The sequence below is a fragment of the Heterodontus francisci genome, chromosome 36 (assembly GCF_036365525.1).
Source record: "Heterodontus francisci isolate sHetFra1 chromosome 36, sHetFra1.hap1, whole genome shotgun sequence".
Lineage (NCBI taxonomy): Eukaryota > Metazoa > Chordata > Chondrichthyes > Heterodontiformes > Heterodontidae > Heterodontus > Heterodontus francisci.
In genome coordinates this window covers 15,580,718-15,605,906 of record NC_090406.1, presented here as the reverse complement: position 1 = coordinate 15,605,906, position 25,189 = coordinate 15,580,718, and the positions used below count along the sequence as shown (strand labels likewise).

The window sequence follows — 25,189 nt, the reverse complement described above, 5'->3', positions numbered from 1 at the left end:
GGCAATTGTTGGGCATAGTAAATGGCTCCATCTCATCAGCCAGTCCTTGCTGCCAGCGGAGAGTCTGTTGCCGCAGCCAGTCCAGTCTCCTCATGAATGCTGCCGTTCCACTCTGCAGAACGGCCTGTTGTAGCTGATACAATTGAGCTGAAAGCAAGCGGTATTTTTCATTGTGGCTGAGGGGCCTTGGCTGTTCCTCTGTAATCACAATGGCAGCAGCCATGCCTGTCGTCGTTGGTGTCTGAGATTCACGCCAGCGGCAATTGGGGGGCGAGCCTGTCCAAAGGCAGACCCAGATGCCTCTGCACAACAACAGCATGTTTGCAGGGCAACAAAGTCTGAATGAAGAAGATGCAGCTGCAGGTAGCCTGGCCATCATGTATCTGCAGTGTGTGCTGTTTGGTGCCAGAAATCACAGTCACTGTGCCTTCATCCTGCTCCTTGACATGTACTCGCTGAATGTGGCTATGATCCTGATGCATCAGCTTCATAGCATGACTGGTGAATCCTGTGTAAAATGATTGTAGATCTGCTGGGGCCTCTGCGATGCACTTGAAAGAGGCTCCCTGCAGGAATGTGTAATAGGCACGCTCCCGATCCAAGACACTATTGTGGAATATCAGCGCTGAGATGCATTCCTTCATGGATGAGGAGGAGTGGAGCAGGTGCTTTATCTTGCCATTCTCTGACTCAATGCAATTGTTGGTGTTGTTCCCAAACGTTAGGACTTTACTGCGTGAACATGCTGCCCACATCTCCTTCTGTGGAATCCAGTTTGTAAGCAGGTAGTCCTGCAGGGGTGGGTAGAGGTGTCCAATCCTTTCTACACAACTTGTGAGCTTCTCCTCCAAAGGTGCATGAACCATTTCCTTGCAGATCATAAACAACTGATCCCTCAGTTCACCATTCAGTGGGTAGCTGCTGAACTTCCACCTCATGCTCTGCATCACATGGAACTGACAGAGGAGAACCGATGCAGCTGGGAGATGCTTTCTGATCGCATTGATCTCATTGATGTCTTTATCCACAATGGCTGATCTCACGCAGCAGGCGCTGGATCCCATGAAATCGACAAAAACACCCACAATCTCGTCCAGCATCTGAGCTGTCTCATTCCTCACCATGGCATAGAACACAGCCCTGCCCCTACCAACATTGTCCTGCACCATCACTTGGTACAGAGGGTAGCCGCATTTGTTCACCTTGTACGTTCCGTCCATGAACAGCGGTTCAGGAAAGGCCTGCATGTGGGCCTTCATGGCTGGTGTCATGAAGGCAATATAGAGGATGCTGTTTCCCTGCAGGCCAACCCGCACTGCAGCCCCGTCCTGCTGAATCTTCTCCAGCGTATCACACAGCGCATCCATGCTGTCTTCCCCTGTTTTGAGCTGGGATTTTACATTTCTAATGTCACTAAGGGTCACGGTCTTATTGAATGAACGCTCGATATAATCCTTCAGCTGTTTGTTCCCAGCCTGCAGCTTGACCAACTCTTCTACCTTCTGCCTTTCATCGTGGTTCAGTTGTCGTCTCCTTGCATAGAAGCGTAAACATTCTGGATGCAAAACATGACCGGTATGCACAAGATGGTAGGAGCTGACACACAGTTTGTTCTTGGTCGTATTGAATTTCACACTGATGAAGACCTCACAGCCCAGGGCAAGATACCTGAAAAATAACACCGACGTTCAATGAGCACGCCCCACGTGCCTCGTGCCCTCACGAAAACGCCAGCCATCCCCAGGTGTGTTGCTGACAGCAGTTTACATGTGCACCATGACAAGGTCCCAACATCTGGTGCGCACCTGTTTCGCAGTCCAGAGGAGGTTCCGCTGAGGTGGTCGCCCAGCCATTGGTCTATCCAGGAAATCACAACAAAGGCAGTCCGTAGACACGGGGGCGGTATGCGCGTGGCTTTGTGGGCACAGGATCTCACTGACGAGATGTATTGATACTGCAAATCTAATCTTGGTTCAATGCACATCAAGGAACAGCTTTACAGGACTGACAAGCTACACAAGTGGAAATGTAGTGACCGCAGCACCTACCTCTGATTCGGTCTCACTCCAGTGGAACGGATGCGTGGCTGCCCATAGTGTACACAGCACAGCCTCACTGAGGCATACTTAAAGCGGATGGGAATTTCGACTCGCCGTCTCTTGTTTTCCCTCTCAAGCGTACGGGTGCTCACTTTTTAAAATAGACTCCCCGTTGCCTGTAAGCACAACAGCAAAGCGCATTTAAATAGCATTGTTAACATAGTGAAACATAACAAGGCACATCACAGGATGTGCCTGCAGACCATGCTACCTGTTGAAACATCTCAAGTTTACTGCTGAAGTCGTCATAACTCTCGAACTCCTGGGTTGTGAAGGTGGCAAGGAACTGCTCTGTGGAATCTACTGACGTTGCCATGACCGAAGTTTGAAGTTCAGGAAGGCTATTAAGGGACCACACGGGAAACATGAGATGAGATAAGAAATACAGAATGCACTCCATTAAAACGTTACAAAAACGAAAGTGACCGTTAAGATGGTAGGTTGCAGCACATGTACTGCCTGCACACAGCAACTCACAACAGGGGTTGGAGAACATGCGGTGGCCCAGACAATGGAAATGTTTTCAGAGCAACTGACAACAGGGGCTGGAGAACATGCGGTGGCCCAGACAATGGAAATGTTTTCAGAGCAACTCACAACAGGGGCTGGAGAACATGCGGTGGCCCAGACAATGGAAATGTTTTCAAAGCAACTTACAAAGTCAGAGCAACTTACCTTGGAACAATCTCCTGTGTCAAATAAAAATGAAGCAAGTCTCCAAAACGAATAAATAATTCAGATAAAATGCGAGAAATGCCCGATGAAACCTCTCCTCCTTCCACTTTCAAAAAGTCGCGCCGAAGCTTTGACGCAGGCGCATCCTGATGACGTGAGCGATGACGTAGCGTTGTCATGAATTACTTTGATAGAAATTACTGGGCTAGACCTGAGCGGAAGTTAAAAGGAGTTGGGAGGGAACTTCATCCAGCCCCACACGATGAAGAGAGCGTTTACAGTTTTTCTGTAATGTGATTAGCAGTTCATCTGTACTACATTAAATTTTGGAGTCATGCACTTGTTATTTGAACATCATCTTTCTGTGACACACAGTAATACCTACAGCTGTACAATTCTACTAGTTGGAGCTCCATAAACTGCAGATCCCCACACCTATAACTACGCTATCACTGATGTACTTCCAGAGAAGTAAGTTTTGTCCTGACTTTCTATGGGCAAAACTACGTGAAATCTACTGGTGTAGAGAATGTATACGGTGTGCTTCATTCTTTTTTTTCATGGAAACTATAAACTGCTGTTAATCCAGTTAAAAAAATGCAAAGTAATTTACTGTATTCTCCCCTGCCCCTCACACACTCATTTTGCATTTGTGCATTATGTTCATACCCTTAGTGATCTGTTGGTGATGGAAAATCATCTGCTGTCATATTTTGTCAGGGCTGAATTTTAGATGGGAGGAACACCTTGTATATCTTTTGCCAGAAGGAAGATAATAATGAGTTACAGATAGGAACAAAGTTACTTAACTGCTTGTCATGCTGCCCAAACGAACTGAAGACCCCGTGTGTCTATAACTTATCCATGATCATTGTATGTCTCCTAGCCACAATTTGGCTCATTATTTGTGGCCACATTATAATGTATGAAGGTTGTTGTAACATCTAAGGTCTGGATTTTCCTCTTTTGTACTGGGACGTACATAACTGTTAGGGTGAAGAACATGGAGGAAATATGGGCAGGGAGGACCACGTGGCTGTAATGGAATCTGTCTGATTTTCCTTTGTGCATTCAACCCACTCGAGTACAAAAGAGGAGTATCTGTCATGTGTTTATCTGAGATCATATTGAAAACTGGCGAGCTGAATTTCCACAAATTGTAATTAATTTCTCTATATATTTGTTTTCTTGCAAAAGTCTTGGGTGTCAGTTCCCTTCTTGTTTAGAAATACATGTTACATTTAAGCAACACTAACATTTTTCTTGTCTCCCTTTTACAAGAGATTACATGGACCAGGAGTTGGATGGTATCGAGGGTGAGAGTTGCAGCCAAGCTCCAAACTCTCCACTTATCTCCTCCACTGCCAGTAGACTAGACTCTGAGCAGGATCCACTAGTCCTTCAGAACTCAGGTAATCACTTCTCTGTGCCCAGAGACGACATCAATAGTTTTAGGTAAAACGTATCACCCTGAAATGCCAGAGCACTTTAGAAAAAAAGTTTATTTTTAAAGTGTATTGATTGTTGTTTATGATATCTTTGGTTTTCATTCTCCTCTGGTTTAAATGTAATGGATAGGATTTCCTTCTTGGCACTCCTGCACTCGCAATCTTGAAACCCAGTTGGGTTGGTCACTTAATCGAATAGAATTTCATAAGTGACTTAAATTGGATCTCTGAGCAGGATTAGTACGGTAGCTGAAATTTTCCTGCCAGAATATTGGCTGGAGCACTGAGGTTACTCCCAGTTTACACTATTTTTGTGTTCCTCAACTAGGTAGGGATTTAAATTTGCGCTGCTCTTAACATATTTTCTTTTTCCAAATGGATTTTTCCACACCATGACTTTTACAATTGTAGTACATCAATGGAAGTAATTTCTAATTTAGTTATATATACGTAAAATAAATTCATCTACATAGATGTTCAAATGTATGTCATATCAAATTATTGAATTATTTTGCTTTTAATACTCTTTTTTTTTTTTCCCCCCCCCCCCCAAACATTTTGTTACAGAACAGCAAGATGTTGAAATTGCAGTTTGCGCCATGAGTGGTAACAGCCAGATATTTGAGTACTGCAGTCCTTCAGTGAACAGATCTGAAACAAGTTGTTCGTTGGATCCCATCTGTGGCCAAGGAAGAGTTACACCTACACACGATTGTGATACTGTTACCTTAAGTCAAGCAGAATCAGGGTTTTTCCAGCTGGAACTGGATCAAGTCATTCTGGACAGACCAGCGTTGGAGATGTCCACAAAAAAATTGAAGATGGATTTCTCTCTGCCTAAAACATTCAATGACGGACTGCCTGATAATCCTGGCAGTGTGGATTTTGAAAACCACACTTCACACATTGCTCAGGCAAAAATGTCTGTTGCTGTGACGGATTTTGGAAGTATTGATGTTGGGGATGTGAACAGCTTGCTCAGTGCTCACACATTGCACCACCCTGCAACTATTCAGTCGGAATCGTTATCTCAGTGAGAGCTAGATGTCTCACAGAATATTTTATTTATATTTTACTTTAAAAGTTACTGGAAGTCTAATTTTTGGCATGACATCAGTGATGTCTTTATTTATTTACAGTGTGTATTTGTTTCTTGAGAGGAAAGAACCATTTTATTTTTGGGCCCAGATACATGGATAGGATCTATCCCTTTTGGATGTTACATGGAGTGGAGACTTTCCCCACACTTTACAGAGCAACCTTTTCACCTATTCAGTTTTTATATTCATCTTGTCTGTGAAATTGGATTCATAACGCTATCGCCAAAAAGTCTCATTCATGGCATTCTAGTCATAGACGTTATAATTTTTTTTTATTGTGCACGGTGTTTAAAGCCTAACTCCAGTCATCTCCTGCATCTCTAAGAAGCTAATCAGTATTCTTTTTGGACAAGGGTGTGTGTGTACATTTGCCTGTAACGGATTTCTAGTCGTACCTTCGATTTAACCAAACCTCCTGATTGGTGGAGGAAGCTACTTTCATGGCTGAGAAAGAGAAATATGGAATAGCTGTGTCTGTGGTTTGAGTGAATATGAGCTATTCAATTTAAGGAAACTCCATTCCATATCAAGTGTTTATCTGTCCCCTTTTTGGATCCAGCCAGTAGAGGTGAGCCAACTTTGAACCATTTTGAACTGGTACAAAACAATGATCTGGGTGCCAGGACAGGGCACATATTATCCAATCACTAGAACCAGGATAGTGCTAGGGATTGCTGAAACTGGGTCCCAGGGACTCCTTATACCAAAAAGTGAGCCAGTTGCTGTGTTAGATTTATGGCACTAGATGATGGTTTGTGATAATTACTTTGCTGTACGTCTAGTGTTAATAAAAGGGTACTGCATGGACCAGAAAGGATTTGTATTTCCATTGCCATGAACATAAGGGTGTAGAAGTTTGGAATTTCATTTCTCTTATGCAAGGCTTTTCATGCAAGAGAAAACTCCTCACCCCTCCTCACCCAAATTAAAAATACAATTCTTGTTTGACAGCTGCTAAATCTCTTTTTAAAAAGAAGCCAGTGTATATCATTTAGGTATAAAAACAAGAAATGCTGGAACCACTCAGATTTCCAGCATCCGCAGTATTTTGCTTTTATATATCATTTAGATAGCTGGCCAGTTAACTGGTCATTAAGTTAAACACTTAGAACTGCTTCCTTTTTAGAAACACATTTAGTTTGTCACAAATGCTGATCCTACATATCTGAAGGACTGGGCTGTCAGTAGTTAAAATTTATACTCATTATTGGGAAATGATGATTAACCCAATATGCTTTGTGATTGAAATTCTCCTCCATGAAGTAAAGTTGAAGCACATTTTTAAAATAGTTTAACTGCATGTCTTTTGTAGAACACTGCAGTGTAGTGAAACGATTTTCCATGTGCTACAGTTGAGTTGCCTCTTAATTTAGACAGTGATGCAACACTGTTTGGGTAGCTGGGGGTTGCAGTAACCTTTGCCTTCCAGCGTGTATATTTAATAAAACAAAACTTTAATAATCTTGCACTGAAAAAGATTCTGTGCACTCCAACATTACTAGCTTTCTCTCACATCACATCATTGTGCTACTTCAAAACAATCCCTGTGTGTTAAAACAGGTTTGCTGTCTCTGAAAGACTGCAATAGACAAATGCACATAAGGTAATACACTTAAAGCCATTTATGTTGCACATTTTTTTTTACAATGATGCTGAAAATCTTAGTGGTCATCAGATCACCTTGCCCTCCCCAACCCCAGCCAGCCATGCTAATAACTTGATCATCATAACCGACTTATGCACTTTTTCTTCTATAAGTTGATCCAATGGCCTCACTGAATATCAATAGAACTCTTCAGAATTAGCATAGTATCATTTACTGTTCAATATTTTTAAACTATCCATAAAAGTCACTGTGTAACTCATTTTACTTACCAAGTTGGCAAATGGAGAATTTCTCTCTAACGTAGCACTCTTGATGTTTGTGATAGCTTTCTTAGTAAAAAAAAATTATTTCCCAATTCAAATTATTTCTTGAAAAAAAAAATTCTAAATTCCTGAATATTTACACCTTCAGAGCTAACCCTTATTCATGTGAGCATAACTGAAGTTACTTAGTTTGAATGTCAGTAGTCTTTAGTCCTCAATCACAGTCAAATAACTGACTACCTGAGGGCTGTTAATAGTAAATGCATACAGGAAAGCTTAAATACTTGGTAATTAACCATGTGAGTAAAGAAAACACAACTTTTGTCTAATGATGTCAGCCTTATCGGAGTGGTGGTACTATAGCATTTGCGTCACCATTCACACACCATTCTAGGCCTTGAACACACAACTACGCTGACATTTCAGGGCAGTACTGAGGAGCGCCATCTTTCAGGTGAAACATTAAACCTTTCAGGTGGACGCGCAACATCCCATGGAACTATTCCAAAAAGAGCAGTTGACTTCTCCCAGATTATCAGATTGTTTAGTTCTTTTTGAAAAGTAACAGAATGCTACGATTAGTTAGTAGGAGTTAGACTGAAAATTTCATAGAATCTGTCAGTTGGTAAGTTAGATACAATGTTAATTCATCTCTCCGTGAGTAAAGATGATGATTGCAGTTGCATTAAACACCAAGTTCACTGCCTTTAAGTTGTGATTTACTTTAAATCCAGAAGTGCTCCAAGTTGTACGGTCTGTCATTTGCAACACAATATACAGTCGAGTTATTCACCCTCTCCAAGACATAACAGCCATTTAGTTCTTAAATTTAGATTTTGCAATGAAGTAAAAATTGCTGCAAATCTGTGCTGCTATTTTACAGGAGCCTTTTCAGGTTTAATTTTTAATGTAAATCATCTAATTGAAATCCTGGTCTAATACTGAGGAGCCACAAACTTGCATGAAACCCTTTATCATATCAATGCCAGAATACTTGACAGAACCTCTGACAATGTTATTCTTTTTCTTGATTGTGTTCCAAGGGAATACAAGGTATTTCCAGGACAGTTGTTCCCACTTGCAAACGATGCATTCTGCCGTTTATATCTCCGAGCACAATAAAAACAGATCTGATGAGAGAAAATCTGAAGAGGATTAATTTGTTGCAATTATTGTGTATAAAAAATTAATGTCATGAGTTCTCTTAGTGTGAATGAGTATTAAAAGTCTATTCAACAAGAACCTTGAATTCCCCTAGTGAGTCCTGCTAGGTTCATTGGGAGGAGGTCCCTTCATTTCGAGGAGCATAAATCAAACTGAACCAAAGTTCTGCAGTTACTTTTAGAAATGTCAAATATTCTTGTAGTGAAGAAACAGAGATTGCTCAGTAATGATGAACAAATTTTGAAGAAAAGTTCTTCAAATGCTAATTTGTGCTGCAGTTTAATAATGTGTTTCTCTTATGGCTACTTCTGTGGGCAGTTTAATCATTGATGCCTGTATAAGATATGAAGAGTGCTAGATTTGGAATGTTCTCAGGGTCATTCTTTTTTTGTTGTATAGGACAAGACTTGTGCAACTGTTGAAAATGTCCATATTCTAACAGCCACTTATTTCAAACAGTATTCTAATGAATTCAAACTTGCACTGTTACTACATAGGTGAGGAGTAGTAGCTGCTAAAATATGGTGTGGGAATAAGGATGCGGCAAACCAAAAATTCTGAACAGATTTGAACAGTAAGCATATTGCACATCACTAGTGTTCAAATGTATCACTTGCTGGCACATTGAAATTTTAAATGCGCCCCCAGAGCCATTGGAGGGCAGCTTATGTTTCGTGTGTTCAGCGAGTCTATTTTCTGTCCTGATGAGCAGCATCTGCTGTTTGAATGAAACTTGATATTTTCTGTATGGCCTGATTTCTTTTTAATTTTTTCTCCCTCCCTTGCCAGCATCTGAATAATGTTCTTTTAATATTTATAAACTTGAGCTCCTTAAAGAATGGATCTGATCTTTCGATGGTTTTTGTGAACAAAGTATCATTAGTTAGAACTACTGAGTTTCTTGTATTTTATCACTTGCACAGTATGTCGGTAGTCTCTTTGGAGTGAAATTACTCTTTTTAGCCAGAATCTGAAGAATGTCTGCTCTCTGTATTTAACTACTCATTGACAATATTGCAAGGAGGTGCCATGTTGAAATGTGCAATTTCATTAGCAGGTCATTAATTGCATAGAAAAGCAGACATTTTCTTGTATATACAAGATGTTGCCTTCATTCATTAAGTTTGGGGATGTAATGTTTCTTGCTGCCAAAGGAGGGAGGAGGAACTTTATTTTCCCATCCAGGAAGGAACACTGGGCACACAAATCTGGCCATTCTTCAGATTAATGGTTAAAACTACCGACTGGGAAGAATCATGAATTTAGTAAATAGTCCTATTCTGCATACTTCTCTAATTCACATAATGCTTAGAATAGACTGAAGCATTGATCTGACTTTGTCACTTACTTTCCCCATCCAAGTTGTTTTTAGACCTGCTTTAAAGTTGATGAAATTGTGAGGTTGGTGTGGCTCTAAGGAAAATTATCATATTAAAGACTTATCTCAGTCAAGACTGGACTGGCTGTTCTTATTGGTAGATGATGGTTATTTTATGTTTATTACCATTTGCATTATTTATTCATGCACTCTATGTACACATTCCTTCTTGAAACCTTTCTTTCACCTTTGCTTTGTTGCTTCCTTTTGTTTTTTACTTGTGCCATGGACTCCCCGTCTGCAGTTATGATAACTTCTGGTTTTCCAAAATTTTTCATTATGATTTTTAATAAATCTTGCAGCAAGATGGCCAAACCACAAAAATTATTTTGTTCAAATTAATTTATTTTTGGAGGTTGTGGGATGAAAAGAATAAATAAGAGCAGGGAGTGAACATGTTCACATCTTAACGAACCCAGCGCTAAGGCTTTTTCATTTGTTGTGGAGATGTGACCGTAACCACATCACTAGGTCCATAACAACAGTTAAATAGCAACAAATCTGATTAACATTGGGGAGCCTTACTACAACTCACAATGGTCAGCTCCATGAGGACAGCTGAAGCGCTGAACTGAATGGGGGAGAAAATGTGTGTTCTTGAGCAATGTTGGGAGATCACAAAAGCTGTATGTATGTATTACTACCCAGGGAATTGGCCAGGCTTGCAAAATACAAAAAAGTTAATACTATCGAGTTAGATTGGCTTAATTATCTGCAATCCTTGCCAAGTTTGTATTTCTGAAACTAATAATAGACGTTTACAGTTTCCACAAACTTCAAATACTCTGTAAAAATAAAATCAGCCGTTCTATTAATGAAGCTGTAGGTGTTCATGCAATGGTTAGAAGCAGCAATAAGTCGCAGTCCATGGTGTATTATATTGAGAGAAAATGGAAACTTTATTCTTGTTCTGTGTAGTATAACCTGAACTAATAACAGATGTATTTTTGTGAGAATATCCTACAGGAATGTAGAGTTCCATTGCAATATAACCCTATAATGTGGCATTGAATTGATTTCTAATGGCACAATAACTGGGTATTTGGGTGGTTGCTGGATCATATCTGCCATGTGTTTCTGTCATACAGTGACATGATCCTCCTTGTCATTGATGGACTGAATTATAAGATCAGAAGTAAACGTAGTATGTATATTTGTATATTTTCAGTCATGTATTTAATCCGTGCCAGCCATTAATTATATTTGAATGACATTTAACCCCTTCACTGGCCTGATTAATTTAAATAGACCTAACACCAGCCTAAGTGCATCTTGTTCAAACCAAAATTAATTTCAAGCCAGTGAAGGGGTTGGAGTTCCCTAAATTTCACTTGTCTATGCATTTTATAACAGTCAGACTTCATTAGATTAAACAAAACTTGTGCATCAATTCAGTAGACAAATACAAGGAAGTTCATACTGTTACAATGGGTTATGAAGAGCAACCTATTCACTTAGTTGCAAAGATCCTACACTTAGGTGTTGAATCCTAGTGGCTGATGATCTAACTCCCGACAAGTGTTTTCTTTAATTTTGGTTAGGACTCCAAGGTAGAATCAGCCATGGAGGGGACCAGGAATTTGGAAACAGGTGTGCGGTTCAGGGTGTTAAAAGGGAATGCGCTTCAGAAAAATAGGTGGTATTGATATTTTCCTTTTCAAAGCATCTTGGGCTGTTCTTGGATACTGTAGCCAGGAACACATAGAGAAGTCATGTATGTTGCAAAACATGTGGTGCATTGTAAAATATTGCACTTGCTCTATATTTGTACTAATTGAAACAAAAGTGCTGTCTATCAGAAGAAACTAATAAGAATAAGTGTGGTGCGTGTTTTAAAAGAAAAAAAATCTGTCTTGCTGCTGTTGTTTTAACCTTTGTTTTTTTGCCTTGGGTGTGCTATCTTTTCTTAATGCTTCAGAATTGGGTGTCACAGAAAACTTAACTTCACAAGACGAGCACAAACTGAACCTAAAATCTACTCAATCTTGTGAATTTTTTTTGGTTTTACAAAAGAAAACTCAATTATATTTGGAAGTTTTGCCGATTTTTCACTTGTACTTTTGATGTTTTTGTGTATATAATATATAAATTTTCACTTTTTTTAATTTCAGGTGTTGGCATCAATCTTTTTGCACTTGGTCCAACTCAGCATAGTTAAATGAACCAAAGACCAAGGCTAGGTGGATTATTCCCACTCTGAAGTGTTCCATGTGCAATTTTTGGGTTGAAAATGTGTTTAAAATCATTAGTACGGGAACCAGTTATGTTCCTGTACTACCTGCCATATCCTCCATTCGCCCCGATTTAGGATCCTTTTTGTGCCATGATCAGTATGCCTATAGACAAAAGCACATAAACCATTCAAATATGCTCTTCACAGAAGGAGAATGAGATTGAAATTTGAAATTATTGTCCTCTTCAAAAATTGGCATGTGACTTCCCTGATGACATAGCAAATTGATCCAATGAGTAATCCAAACAGATCAGCAGGATAGCAGGCTCAGTACTCTGTCTGCAGTCAGCAGATCACAAGCAGGGTGGCAGTAGAGGCCCTGGGTTAGGAGGCCAAAATTAGTCATGGTTTCAATTTCTGATTTCTATTCCAGCAGGGATCAATGAAGTGCAAAAGTTAGGTGAGGACAAGATGGGGCCAAGCTGTGATCCTCCCACAATTAATAGTTTGCCCACAGTCTAGGTTTACACAGCCTTGTTTGGATAAGGTACCCAATGCTATGGGTGACTGAAACTATCTCGCAAGGAGTCAAGATGAAGGAAGTACAGTCCCATAGATTTCTAATTTTTGCTTTTTTTAAATGCACATTTTTCAGAGGCATTTAAACCATGTGTGTATATTTAAAAACAGCATTCGTTATTTATAGGTTACTAGTCATATTTTTAAATAAGATCAACTTCTTTAAAAATATGCAAGTTTTCTTTCCTGATATTTTAAAGAACAAAGCTTGTACATTGAGGAGGACAAATGATGCGTATGCATTCTCCAATGTATGCTTCAGGCAAAGTGTGACTGGATTAAATGTGTTCGATGAAGTTGAAAATAAGCCTATCTACTACTTGCGAACATTTGTTGTCTTGTATGAATCTAAATATGCTTTTTATATGTTAACTAGATTGGAGAAAGTGGCTATGTATTAGACACCGCTTTCATGCATGTTACATGTATGTGACTTCACTATGCGATAGAATAAGGACCCAATATTTGGATAGCCAATTGCACATTTGTAAATTGCAACATTCCTTGTATGTGACTGACCTCTATTACTCTTGGACTGTGGCTACACCTACAGCTTGGCAGTAAAAGTCTGAAATGCATAAGAAATTCCTGTTGTAAAGAAGAAAATAGTGGGAAAATATTTTTGATGTTTCTTTGTAAATATAAGTTATAAGACTGTATGATGCTGTAATAATGTTAAAACTCCTGTAGTTCATATGTTGTAGATTTCCTGGACTGCCTAGATTGTCAGAAAGAAGCACTCTGCCGCAATCTAGGAAGTAACCACTAGATGGTGAAATATATTTATTTTTGTGGTTATTTAGTTGGCGAAGTCTACACTACACTTTATAAGGTGGTAATGGATAACAACATTCTGTGCCTGTAAGATTTTATATTCAGGACTTTAAAAGAACTATTGAGGACATTCTGCACAGGCTGATTTCCAGAACTCAGTTTTATATTGCACAGTATTTTATACTTTCATTGGGAGTAATTTGTTCATCAGCCACTCTTCAAAACAAGAGAAATGCCTCTCTGTTGCATATACATTTTGTCAGGACCAGTATTAGTGGCACTTCTCTGTTTTGTGTGGATAGTTACAATAACATCCTTGTTTCATTGCAGTATATCCCGGTTCTCTCAAATTTGATGTTTTTCAATATTTCAGTTTGAGTTAATTGAGATGAGCAATTTGCTGTATGGTGTAATTTATCATTACATTTGAGCCACCTACTTCAAGAAGACTGCAAAACATTTTGTTCCACTTTGAGCTATTAGTCCACCTTGTTCAGAAAATCTTTCTACTGAACATTCCAACAGGCATTATTCTTTTCATATAATGCACGTTTCACTGTGCTGCAATTATCATTTTGATCTGTTGTAGTGTCTAATACATTGTGAACTAGTTTGAAAATAAGATGGTTATCAATGTAGTTAATGTTTTGCACAGTTATCAGTTGGCCCAACATATTTAGATTACTGTGTTACATATTAATGCCCTTTTGAAACCTTCAAAATAGTTGAAAATGTTGAGAATTTTGTTCAAATGCAGAAAAGTATGTCATTGTGACTTGTTAACTCCAGCTTACACAGATCTGTAATAAAGTGTCTAAACTATTGTGCTCAAAGTCCAAGAAGTGAAAGTCCAATACAGTGATGAAAGCAGATACTTTACAAGTATTTAATATCTTCATTATTGCCTTATGGTGAATTTTATCTTATGATCTTGGCGTTTGAGTGCTGGCCATTGGCATGAAAGATCCTCAGCCCATTACCATTCTGCATGGCATTCTATGAAAGTGCAAACTGTGCTTATACTAGCCATAACTAGAACTATTTAGAATTCATTAACTTATTGAAAATAATTACAGTGCTGGTTGTGTGAGAGACCATTTTGTTTTTCAAATGTAGCTATTTAAAAACTGGTGCTCTTGCAATGGTTAAAGCAGAAACTTTGCTTTCATAGAGGGCATAACTGATATAAATATCAAATTGCGTACATGAATTGGGGGGAAAAAGCTGTCATCTGAAAGTAGAGTAACTTAAGCCAAGTTCTATAAGTTCATGAATATGTTGTGCTCAACTATTCTGCTTATTCATTGCAAATAATGCCTTTTTTGAATGAACAGCTCAGCTGGTAGAGGAAATGTACGTGCAGCTTCTTGAAATCAAAGGAAATTCTGAAAAAAAATTGTCTAATATCTGAAACCACTGAGTAAAAGTGGTAAATGTGAAGATAACTGAAGAAATGTTTCATCTATATACATTTGTGTGCATTTGGAATTGTGAAATTGCGGCTGTGAAACCTTTGCTAACGTGGAATAACGCGTTTTTGAATTTGTCATTGGTGGCATTGTTTTCGGTAATTGCTGAACTTGATCACTACATACTACCCTCTAAATGGAACATAAGGGGGTGAAAATGAACATAGGTCATTTTTGTATGCCATCTAATAGCTGGTTATAAGTGGCAGAGATCTGGATGAATGTAGTTGGGGAGGGGGGGACAGAGAATTCTTTTTATAAAAACTTGTACCAGTGATTTTGCACATACAGCTTTTGGTTGTGAGAAAATGTCTCAGTAACTCAGTGGCACCTCTGGTGGTCATTGGTTTCAGAAGTAAAGGTCTCAGTTTGAGGTGTAATGGTGAAACTCCATTTTCAAAGATTTGTGTTGTTAACTTGTTTGCTTTCGTCATCTTCTCTCATCTGCCAAAGTATGGTTTTGAAAGGACGTCTGTTGGAAGTGTGGAAAAAGGTACATTGGGAAATGACAGATTCTTGCTGTAATCTTTGGCTTCTAAAAGGTGCACTACATAAAATGTATCCCCTCCCCATGAAGTTTCGGAAAAGCTCTTCTAATTCCAGAATTTAAAGTATGTCTTCGGTAACTGTGGCATTTTAATGTTTCTCTACAGCCAGCCACAACAAAAGTCTCTTTTGTTTCTAATTTCGCCCAAGTATTTCTATAAGTGACTATTGTGCATGTACTGTAATTGCATCCTCCAGTTTCGCAGGTTGCAAAACAGTGACTGGCTACGCATGTAATTAAGTGTGGACCCATCCTGGGTGTTAAATTGATGTGGGCCACATCCTGTTGATGCAAAATTACTGTACATGGCCAATTTGATTTGATACTTAACACAGTACCTCAGTAATCTTGCTTCATTATACCAGTTTCTCTACAGTTTTCCTTTATATGGAAATATTTGTATTTAACATTTCTTAATGTACTTTTGAAATAGTTCTTGATTCAGTTGAAATAATTGAAAGTATTGTAGACTTCCCTCTCAAACTGTGACCAGTTTAGTATTGTTTGTCTAGTGTGAAAGCCTATGTTTGTCATTTTGTACTATACAATAAAACCTTGATAAATAAAATCACTTTCCTAGCTTGTTTGTCTTGGTGATGAGTTGTTTTGTGTAGATTTATCCCTTTCCATTCCTTATCTCCCTTTTAAAACAAAAATTGAGACATTGAAGCAGACATGGGGAAGAAAGAAAATACAGATAATTGTCAGCACATTAGTGCAATACTTAATACCTTACTGAACTAGTTAACTCTAAGAACAGCTGTCTTTATTAAAGTGTATGTCATTATCAATTCTCTTTCTTTGAAGAAAAACCTGCTGCACTAACTTTCAATACTAAAATTATCTCTAGCTTTCTTCCTCCTACCCTCCCACAGTTAGTTGCTTTCTCTTTATCCTGCCTGATCAATATTTTTTTAAATCATTCCTTATCTCGAGCTGATGGGGCTGTTGGTCTCTTTTGCTAACCTCTCTAGTGCGTCAGGCTTCCAAACCTTTACTTAAACCATATGATAAATGTTTTCCAGATATATTCACAATATTTCCATTCCAAAGACCACTCCTTGCAGCGTTCATGCATCACTGTCTCCATTAATGTGGACATGGCAGAAACCAGTTCTCCCCACTGTAGCACCCAGGGTTCTTGGGAAGCAGTTTTGAAATGTCACTGTTCTATACTAGGCAAAAAAGCTTCACCCCTATATTCGCTAGTCACAAGGTAGTGCGTTGAAGCCACAGAGTTTGCAAGAGCACTTGGAAACTGCAGGAATTATCTCAATTCATAACCAATGCAAAAATACTTAAGTTGAACAACAGAATCGTGGCTATAAGAGACCCAGATACAGCCAAAGTTTATTGTTTCGTTAAAAAAAAAACAAATGGAGGGTGATGGCAATCTTCCACGTTAACACCACTAATTCTAAATTTTTCATTACGTTTTATGTCTGTTACAATTACACATTTTGCCAATATATACTGCAAATTGAATCCTAGTATGTGTTACTGCTATGTATAGAATTTAATCACAAGGGGTGCGACCTTTTTTTGGGCGCTACGTGTGCCTTTAGAGAAACAAAATGGTGTCTGCATGCACTTCGGGTATGACGCATGCCAGGCGCCATATTGGTGAGAGCGTTGCATTTTGTGCATTGAGTGTCCACCAGAAGTATGCAGAATAGGCAGGTCATAATGCTAATCAGCATGTAATGCTAATTTGACATCACGTTACCATTTTGGAGCTCAATGCTTCAGCTAACACCCTCTTTTAATCATGCATGGCTGAACAAGTGTTCAGCAATAAGGGACCCTCCCTGCACTAGTGCTATTTCAAGTTAGTTGCTGATCTACTGGCTGTTGCTGCAATTGTGAAAGCGTTTGCTCACTAGAGTTCTTTAAAGTTGCTGAAGTCTACAAAGAGTGGTCCTGACTTCAAGACTTTTGCACAAACAAATTACTCCTAGGCTTTGGTGCATTAGTAGATATTCTGCTTGGAATGCAGCATTTCTGGAAAAAGAGCAGGGCAAGATGCTAGAAGAGGGTGGAGGAGCGAGGGTGTGGAAAAGGGCTCCTGCAGTAGGCCATGGCTGCCTTAGGTGTTCAGGGATCAGTTCTCTGAAGAATAGTGTCTGTGCTTCTGTAGTGGCGTCCTCACTGAAATCTGCAGTCACACGTGCAACCTCAGAGAAGGGCGAGGACCCTGTTGCCAGTGGCTGCAAAGGTAACTGTCCATGACCTTTTCTGTGTTCGGGCTCCTTCCAGTCTGGAGCTGGTGATATTTACAGCATCTCACAGTTTGCTATCCACTGTTGTGTAATGGAGTTCAGTGACCCTGTCTATTCAAAGGGAGCTGACTACGATGCATTCTTTTTTTGCCAGGGAACATCAGACAGAGCAAGCACACAGCTTCAGGAGGATTGTAGGCTTCCCCATGGTGCAGGTTACCATTGACTGCATGCACTTTGCTTTGTGGGTGCCTCATGTCAATTCTGAGATGTACCACAACTGAAAGAAATTCCACTCCCTCGACCTGCAGCTGGTGTGAATGGTGTATAGATGGTCATATGCAGCATATCATGCATGGTATCTTGGCAACGGTCATGCTGCCTTCATTTCTGCAGCAGTTCGCTGTACCATTTTCATTTCAGCCACTGCAACAAACCAAAGGGTGCTTTGGGATAACACGAGCTATCCACTGACAACATAGCTCATGACGCTGATGCGTGGCCCATGCACACATGAGCAGCATGTATACAATGAAAGCCATGCTGTCATATGAAATGCAGAATTCAGAATATGCTGGAACAATACTAATGCTGCCTGGATTGCTCTTGATGCGACCTGCACTACCTGGCAGAATGGGTCTTCGATACGCTCTACAACTTTGCACCAGCTATACAGTGAGCAGCTGAGGAAGAGGAAGCGAGGGTGTAATCTAGACAGCCTTTTTTATTTATTTCCAAAATATACTTTATTCATAAAAAAACTGTGGAAAAAAATACATTACAAAACAGTTCCAAAAAGCACAAAGTCAAATAATACAAAGAGTGCAAAAGAGATCAGTTTCCTTCTATACAGGAGTGAGTTGCCTCACAACCCTTCCATTTCATTTTACATGCCATGTACATTTTACAGCAAAACAAATATTTTCTGGATACAGTTCGAGGGGTTTTCCATGGATCCAGCCCCTCAGTTCACCTTGGGGGGGGGGGGACCTTACACTGTGGTCTTTCCCCATTGAGCCTTTGCCGTGGCTGCCCCAAGCTTTAGTGCGTCCCTCAGCACGTAGTCCTGGACCTTGGAATGTGCCAGTCTGCAACATTCGGTCGTGGACAACTCTTTGCACTGGAAGACCAGCAAGTTTCAGGCAGACCAAAAGGCATCTTCCACCGAATTGATCGTCCTCCAGCAGCAGTTGATGTTTGTCTTGGTGTGCGTCCCTGGGAACAGCCCGTAGAGCACAGACTCCTGTGTTACAGAGCTGCTTGGGATGAACCGCGACAAAAACCACTGTATCTCCACACCTGCTTTGCAAAGACACATTCCAGAAGGAGGTGGGCAACCGTCTCTTCCCCACCACAGCCACCTCAAGGGCATTGTGCGGAGGGGGTGAGACTTCAGCCGTGCAGGAAGGATCTGACGGGGAGGGCTCTTCTCGCCACCAGCCAAGCTACATCTTGGTGCTTGTTTGAAAGTTCTGGTGATGAGGCATTCCACCAAATGACTTTGACAGTCTGCTTGGGGAACCATCCGATAGGATCCACCATCTCTTTTTTTTATTTCCAAAATATACTTTATTCATAAAAATTTGTAAAAAATACATTACCAAACATTTTCAAACAGCACCAAGTCAAAAAATACAAACAGTGCCAGGGAGATCAGTATCCTTCAAGACAATCATAAGTTGCCTCACAACCCTTCCATTTCATTTGTCATGCCATTTATATTTTTACATTTTACAGCAAATGATAATTTTCCCAATACAGTTCGAGGGGCTTCCCATGGTTCCAGCCCCTCGGTTCAGCTTGGTGGGGGGACCTTACACAGTGTTCTTTCCCCATTGAGCCTTTGCTGCGGCTGCCCCAAACTTTACTGCGTCCCTCAGCACATAGTCCTGGACCTTGGAATGTGCCAGTCTGCAACATTCAGTCGTGGACAACTCTTTGCGCTGGAAGACCAGCAAGTTTCGGGCAGGCCAAAGGGCGTCTTTCACCGAATTGATAGTCCTCCAGCAGTAGTTGATGTTTGTCTCGGTGTGCGTCCCTGGGAACAGCCCGTAGAGCACAGACTCCTGTGTTACAGAGCTGCTTGGGATGTACCTCTACAAAAACCACTGCATTTCTTTCCACACCTGCTTTGCAAAGACACATTCCAGAAGGAGGTGGGCAACCGTCTCTTCCCCCACCACAGCCACCGCGGGGGCATTGTGCGGAGGGGGTGAGACTTCAGCCGTGCAGGAAGGATCTGACTGGAGGGCTCTTCTCACCAGCCAAGCTACATCTTGGTGCTTGTTTGAAAGTTCTGGTGATGAGGCATTCTGCAAAATGACTTTGGCGGTCTGCTCGGGGAACCGTCCGACAGGATCCACCATCTCCTTTTCCTGTAGGGCCTTGAGGACATTCCGTGCAGACCACTGCCTGGGATCGGTGGTCAAAGGTGTTTTCCCGCAGAAACTGCTCCACGAAGGATAGGTGATTCGGCACGGTCCAACTGGATGGAGCGTTCCGCGGCAATGTGACCAGGCCCATCCTTCGCAACACCGGGCACAGATAGAACCTCAGCACGTAGTGACACTTGGAGTTTGCATACTGGAGGTCTACACACAGACTGATGCAGCCACACACGAGGGTAGTCATCAGGATGAGGGCGACGTTATCCAGAGGTTTGAACATCGTGTCCCTCCGGACCCGGTCCATTTTGGATCCCCAGATGAAGCGGAAAATGGCTCGTGTGACCACCACAGCACAGGAGTGGGGTATGGGCCAGACCTGCGCCACGTACAGCAACAACGTGAGCGCCTCGCACCTGATGACCAGGTTCTTACCCACAATGGAGAGAGATCGCTGCCCCCACATTCTCAGCTTGTGTTGTACCTTGACTACTCACTCCTCCCAGGTTTTGGTGCACGCCCCGGCCCCTCCGAACCATATCCCCAGCACCTTCAGATAGTGAAGGGGACAAAGGATCAGTCAGCCCAGTTCCCAAAGAACATGGCCTCGCTCTTGCCGTGGTTAACTTTGGCTCCCGAGGCCAGTTCGCACTGGTCGCAGATGCTCATCAGTCTGCGTGCAGACAGCGGATCCGAGCAGAAGACGGCGACGTCATCCATGTACAGGGAGGTTTTCACCTGAGTGCCTCCACTGCCTGGGATTGTCACCCCTCTTATGCTCCCATCCTTCCTAATAGACTCAGCAAAGGGTTCAATACAGCAAACAAACAAGACCGGGGAGAGAGGACAGCCCTGTCTGACTCCAGATTGGATCAGCTTTTGACTCCAATTTATTCACCCCAGCTCCATTCTTACCCCATTGAAATTGGCCTTCCCCCAGTTACTTATTCTTACCTTGGATTGCTCTTTGTCCTTTTCCATAGTCAGCCTAAACCTTATGATACAATGATCACTATCCCCTAAATGCTCTCCTACTGATACTTGATCCACTTTGCCCACCTCATTTCCAAGAACCAGTTCTAGCAGTGCCTCCTTTCTCGTTGACTAGTAACATACTGTTGTAGAAAATTTTCCTGAACATTACTCTAGGAACTCTTGCCCCTCACTACTTTACACTACTATTATCCCAGTCTGGAGTTGTGTACCTATCACAACCTCTGCATCACCAACTCGCTCTTTCATACTAAACCCTGTCACCAGGTTTCATGGAGGCACCCAAGATCATGTCGTTGGTACCAGCTGGCGAGCCTCTGTAAACAGTGTCCAAATCACACGCAGCTTCCACAGTGCAGACTGCGATACCGTCCACTCCCTGGTGTGCAGCAAAGTTAGACTCAAACCAAAGAAGCTGCATCACTCCAAGCAGAAGGGCCGCCGCGTATCAACACTAACAGAATTTCTTATCCACGGCTGTTACATAAGTTTCTAAATTCATTTGAAAAAGCCCTTCAAAATACTCCTACAGGGAATGCAGAGACCAAGTGGGCCCACATCACAGATGCCATCTATGACTCAGCAATGACCACCTTTGACAAACATGAGAAGCAGAATGCAGACTGGTTTCAATCTCACTTTGAACAGCTGGAACCTGTCATAGCCGCTAAGCACATTGCACTGTTGAACTACAAGAAAGCCCCCAGTGAGTTAACATCCGTAGCACTTAAAGTAGCCAGAAGCGCTGCACAAAGAACAGCCAGGCGCTGTGCAAATGACTACTGGCAACACCTATGCAGTAGGCCTCCGACACCGGAAACATCAGAGGAATGTATGATGGCATTAAGAAAGCTTTTGGGCCAACCATCAAGAAGATCGTCCCCCTCAAGTCTAAATCAGGGGACACGATCACTGACCAACGCAAGCAAATGGACCGCTGGGTGGAGCACTACCTAGAACTCTACTCCAGGGAAAATGTTGTCATTGAGATCACGCTCAATGCAGTCCAGTCTCTGCCAGTCATGGATGGGCTGGACGAACAACCAACAAAATCGGAACTCAGTGATGCCATTGATTCTCTAGCCCGTGGAAAAGCCCCTGGGAAGGACGGCATTACCCCTAAAATAAGCAAGAGTGCCAACCCTGCTATACTCTCAGCACTCCATGAACTGCTTTGCCTGTGCTGGGATGAGGGAGCAGTACCATAGGACATGAGCGATGCCAATATCATCACCCTCCATAATAACAAGGGTGACCGCAGTGACTGCAACAACTACTGTGGAATCTTCCTGCTCAGCATAGTGGGGAAAGTCTTTGCTCGAGTCGCTCTAAACAGGCTCCAGAAGCTGGCTGAGCGTGTCTACCCTGAGGCACAGTGTGGCTTTCAAGCAGAGAGATCCACCATTGACATGCTGTTCTCTCTTCGCCAGCTACAGGAGAAATGCCCTTCTACGTTGCTTTCATAGATCTCACCAAAGCCTTTGACCTCATCAGCAGACGTGGTCTCTTCAGACTACTAGCAAAGATCGGATGTCCACTAAAGCTACTAAGTATCATCACTTCATTCCATGACAATATGAAAGGCACAATTCAGCATAGCGGTGACATCAGACCGCTTTCCTATCCTGAGTGCTGTGAAACGGGGCTGTGTTCTCGCACCTACTCTGTTTGGGATCTTCTTCTCCCTGCTGCTCTCACATGTGTTTAAGTTTTCAGAAGAAGGAAGATGGCACGTTGTTCAACCTTGCCTGTCTAAGAGCGAAGACCAAAGTATGGAAAGTCCTCATCAGGGAACTCCTCTTTACTGATGATGTTGCATTAACATCCCACACAGAAGAGTGTCTGCAGAGACTCATCAACAGGATTGCAGCTGCCTGCAACGAATTTGGCCTAACCATCTGCCTCAAGAAAACGAACATCATGGGACAGGACGTCAGAAATGCTCCATCCATCAATATCGGCGACTACGCTCTGGAAGTGGTTCAAGACTTCACCTGCCTAGGCTCAACTATCACCAGTAACCCGTCTCTCGATGCAGAAATCAACACGCGCATGGGAAAGGCGTCCGCTGCTATGTCCAGACTGGCCAAGAGAGTGTGGGAAAATGGCGCACTGACACGGAACACAAAAGTACGTGTGTATCAAGCCTGTGTCCTCAGTACCTTGCTCTACAGCAGCGAGGCCTGGACAACGTATGTCAGCCAAGAGCGACGTCTCAATTCATTCCATCTTCGCTGCCTCCGGAGAATCCTTGTCATCAGGTGGCAGGACCGTATCTCCAACGCAGAAATCCTCGAGGCGGCCAACATCCCCAGCATATGCACCCCACTGAGCCAGCGGTGCTTGAGATGGCTTGGCCATGTGAGCCGCATGGAAGATGGCAGGATCCCCAAGGACACATTGTACAGCGAACTCGTCACTGGTATCAGACCCACCGGCCGTCCATGTCTCCGCTTTAAAGACGTCTGCAAACGCGACATGAAGTCCTGTGACATTGTTCACAAGTTGTGGGAGTCAGTTGCCAGTGATCGCCAGAGCTGGCGGACGGCCATAAAGGTGGGACTAAAGTGTGGCGAGTCGAAGAGACTTAGCTGTTGGCAGGAAAAAAGACAGAAGCGCAAGGAGCGAGCCAACTATGTAACAGCCCCGACAACCAATTTTATCTGCAGCACCTGTGGAAGAGTCTGACACACTAGAATTGGCCTTTATTGCCACTCCAGGCGCTGCTTCACAAACCACTGACCACCTCCGGGCACTTACCCATTGTCTCTCGAGAAAGGAGGCCAAAGAAAGAAGAAGAAGATCCCAGTCTATGTTTGGATAATTAAAGTCCCCCATTATAACTACCCTATAATTTTTGCACCTCACTGTAATTTCCTTGCAAATTTGTTCCTCCATGTCCTTCCCACTAGCAGGTGACCTATAGACAACGCCAAGCAATGTCACCACACCTTTTTTGTTCCTTAGCTCCAGCCAAATTGATTCTGTCTTCGATCCCTCTGGGACATCCTTTTTCTCCAGCACTGCAATGCTCTCCTTAATCAATGCTGGCACCCCCTCCCCCTTTTTTCCCTTTCCTATCTTTCCTGAACACCTTGTATCCAGAAATATTTAACACCCAGTCTTGCCCTTCTTTGAGTCAGGTCTCTGTCATAGCCACAACATCATATTTCCACATGGCAATCTGCGCCTGTACCTCACCAGTCTTATTAACCACACTTTGTGCATTCACATACATACACATTAACCCTTTGAATACTGGTATCCACAGCCATGACGGCAGCAAGCTGACCTTGCATGACTTCAGTCTGAGCTTCCACTGCAGCACTCGATGTTGGGTGGCTTCAGCGGAAGCTGAGACATTGACCAATAGATGCTGCATTATGGTTGGGTCTGGAAGTGTGCTAATCAAGTTGGTCACCACTTCTACGCTGGAAAAGATGTGCACCAGGTTCTGTGTGAAGTTCATGTCAGATTCCTCCATGCTCCTTGACATTACATGCAGGCTTCCTAGCAGGCCTGCCGATGCACCAAGCATTTCATTATGCATTCCAATCAGCCTTTTTCTGTGGCCTGCCATTCAGTTGTTCATCTGAGACCTCTGCGGCAGAACTCCTGCACAACTTTGCCTTCTGGCGAGCTGGCACCTATGCTACCCTTACCCCCTGACCTGGCTGCAGGCCACTCATGCCTGATGTCTCAACACATGCGTATCCTGCCTCTAGGTTCTCCTCTAAAGTAGAAGCGGTGTCAGTATCTGAGCTGGTGGCCGCAAGTGTGAGACCAAGTGACTGTGTTTCTTCATTATCACTGTCTTCTTGCTTTTCCAACTTGGCCCCACCTCATTCTGCACTGCCTGGCCAGGTTGCAGTTTTTGGGTATCTGAAAGGAGAAAGACACAGGGGTAGGTTGTGCTGAGGGGGGAATCAGAAGCAATTGTGGGTCGTGGGGCAAGTGGGATGTGAGAAGGATGTGGTATGAGAAACAGCCATCTCTTATCGTTTCAGCCCCACTGCTGGCCACAGCCTCAACAATAATGGCAAACACTGTCTCCCACATGGACTTAAGGACATGAAGTTGTGCTTTCTCCCACCAGTTAGCACCTGCTGCCTCCGGTTGTGAGCAACTTGTCCTGCAAGAGACAGGGAAGTGTGTCAGTGAATATCACGCAATCTTTTTGGTGAAGTGGCAGTCATGATTGAATAGCTGGCTGTGTGTGCAATCTGTGAAAGGTGGATGTGTAGCTGGCAGCTATGCTGAGTGTGTGAGGGTGAGACGAAGCTATGAATGATAGTTATGAGTCATGATTGATAGAGAT

The 25,189-nt window shown here is 42.3% G+C and overlaps 1 protein-coding gene across 5 annotated transcripts in view; it reads left to right on the top strand.

The window, feature by feature from the left end:
- The window catches only part of LOC137351611 (mesoderm induction early response protein 2-like), a 101,759-nt gene extending 85,932 nt beyond the window's left edge, over positions 1-15,827 (top strand). For all 5 annotated transcript variants that reach the window (XM_068016218.1, XM_068016219.1, XM_068016224.1 and 2 more), the window contains 2 exons: positions 4,056-4,186; positions 4,790-15,827. In XM_068016218.1, the coding sequence (XP_067872319.1) occupies positions 4,056-4,186; positions 4,790-5,259 (601 nt within the window). In that variant the 3' untranslated portion in view covers positions 5,260-15,827. The remainder of the gene's footprint in view (positions 1-4,055; positions 4,187-4,789) is intronic.
- Positions 15,828-25,189: the final 9,362 nt, after the last annotated feature.